The sequence below is a fragment of the Sprattus sprattus genome, assembly GCF_963457725.1.
Source record: "Sprattus sprattus genome assembly, chromosome: 13".
NCBI lineage: Eukaryota > Metazoa > Chordata > Actinopteri > Clupeiformes > Clupeidae > Sprattus > Sprattus sprattus.
Window position 1 is genome coordinate 15,890,091 of NC_137911.1, and position 2,637 is coordinate 15,892,727.

Here is a 2,637-nt window from a genome sequence, read left to right on the forward strand (position 1 = left end):
AACACTGTCTCCTGGTGGTTGAATATAAGAACTGCATGCCCGAAGTGGAGGGATTTACAGGACTGTGTTATTTCTGTTCGAGCTTGACGTGCAGCCCAGTGTTCCTTTGATGTTTAGGGTAGATCCCTAGACACCATCTCTCCTGAAGCAGCTCTCTTAGGGTGGCAGGAAGATGCGGTTTCAGTCTTATTAGGAGCACACTAAACACAGACCCAGTTAAAGGGATACACTCTATGCATATGTCATAACATATGATTGATGCCTGTCTGATAGTTTAACACTACTGCCTGAGTCTGATTCTTAAAGACTATCTATCTGATGATGACTGATGACGACGACGACGATGATGATGATGATGGTGATGATGATGATGGTGATGATGATGATGGTGATGATAGTCTTGTGTTTCTTTTTCCTTCTCTCTTTCTCTCTCCCAAGGCACTGACAAAGAAGGGCCACCGTGAGATCACCACAGAGATTCGGGTGAACACTGAGTTCTTCTACGCAGAGGACTACCACCAGCAGTATCTCCATAAGGTGCCCAAGGGCTACTGCGGCCTCAAGGGCACCGGTGTCAGCTGTCCACTAGGGGGCACCAGGGAGGAGCTGTGAGGAATAGCAGGGTGCAGACAAGGCAGAAGCCAGGCAGCAACAGAGGACTCTGGAGCAGAGCTGGGCTATATCCGGGCCACATTTGGGCCAAATCCAGCTACTTTCTGGGTCAAATCCAGCTACTTTCTGGGTCATATGCAGCTACTTTTGGGGTAAAATCCAGCTGGGTTTTGAGAAATTGCATATTTTGATTTGAAGAAATTCTCTGTCAGAAGATGTCAAGTTGCATACGCACACGCACACTTACACACATGAGAAAACACATCAACACTCAGTCAACTCATACTCTTAGACAATGGACACAGAGCTTAAGTACAGTCAATACACAGCCAAGTATACATTTGTACAGTAACTTAAATCTAATACCTGAGGCCTGTATATGGTCTTAAATGCCTAAATGTAGGCACATGGTAGTACCATCACTTTCAAAAACAACATTGTCCACACAAATGTAGGATAAGTCTCTTGTTTAAATGATTACTCTCCAGTGTCTTTGGATGTACCTCTTTTTTAAACACATAATGATGGCTAAGGGAGGTGTGAAGCAATATGTCAAGGCAGCAACATTTTCACAATGTTGAATTAATGGGTTTTTCTACATACTGTATCTATAGAGTGTCTGCAATGCAACAATGCAGCTGGAAATGTCAGGATATGGCATTTAGATGACTGCACCCTGTCTTACAGCAAGTAACAGGACTGTATTTCTCTTCACGCCTCTTCTTTTCTGTTGTTTATTCCTGTGCATGTCTGTCCATTAAAAGCTAATTTAAAGGGGGGCACTGTGGTGCAAGCCGATAAGCCCCCCATGTACGGGCTTCATTGCCCGTGTGGACACAGGTTCAACTCTGGCCTACTGTAATTCCCGGTCCTCTCCCCACCTCTTCTCCGCCTCGCTTCTTGTCATAACACTGTCCTGTCCAAATAAAGGCATTAAAAAGCCCCAAAAATAAGTCTAAAACAAAAAAAGCTAATTTTAAGGAGTGAGACTTTGGATTTTGGAGTTTCAAGATTCATTTCAACAGGAATACCAAGCTCAAGGATTTGTTTTCGAAGGAACCAACACAATTAGATGTGATAAGATGTCTGCCCAGTTGCTATGAGTTACTTCAGATAAAAGTATTTGCTAAAGCCTGCTTTTCCAACAGCACCCAGCCAGTGTTTAGGTTGAGCTAGACTCAGCTGAAATAGTTTTGAGGAGACTATGTCATTCTTTGCATCCATGTGTGAGAAGTTTGGGAACCATTAAACGCGTATAAGTATTTTGCATTAACAGGAACAGACCGTCCCCACAAATAGGTATAAAGCATCAGTGGAGGTGAATTCTGCCTGCACTGGCTCTGTTCCACAGACCGCAGTGCCATGTGGCACCTCTAGATGGTAGCACACATGTAAGCAGCACATCAGCAAGGGTCAGTTGGCCTCTAGGGTCCCTGATTGTGTACTGATAGGATCCAGTGTGCTGGATAATGTTTGCTACTGAGCCTGAGCCTTTTGGCCGCTGGGTTGGGAGGCAAGAGATGGGGGCACACAATTTCATTTGCACACTATTGTGTGAATACTACCCATGGTGTGGTTCCATTAGCACCTTTGCTAATGACACACACACACACACACACACACACACACACACCCTTACAGGGACCAGCCTTACAAATCTGGCAGATACACACACACACACACACACATACATCAGCTCATTGGCTGCAGTGCCTCACACTACTGCTATACACAGAGAGAGAGAGACAAACACACGCAGGCTTAAGAGCCTGCTGTGATTCACACTCCAACTGACTTCACACACACACATACATTCTTTCACACATTCCTTGGGTTGTCCTCCACTCTCAGCTAATTAGGCTGTGTGTTAATGAGTCCTAATGAAGTACTTTAAGCAGGGGAGAGACTTGCGGCAGCCACAAGCATCATTAGAGGAGCTTAGAGGTGGGAAAGTCAAGCAGGAGGATCAAACCTGAGAGTGCTGCATTGAGAGCACTAACTACACTGAGCTCATATTGAGCCTAT

At 44.9% G+C, this 2,637-nt stretch overlaps 1 protein-coding gene across 1 annotated transcript in view; it reads left to right on the forward strand.

The window, feature by feature from the left end:
- The window catches only part of msrab (methionine sulfoxide reductase Ab), a gene marked incomplete at its 5' end in the record, with an annotated part of 34,080 nt that extends 32,438 nt beyond the window's left edge, over window positions 1–1,642 (forward strand). Inside the window, one exon of the mRNA XM_080850426.1 lies at window positions 439–1,642. Coding sequence (XP_080706552.1) covers window positions 439–612 — 174 coding nt within the window. The 3' untranslated portion in view covers window positions 613–1,642. The remainder of the gene's footprint in view (window positions 1–438) is intronic.
- Between the last annotated feature and the right edge of the window lie 995 nt (window positions 1,643–2,637).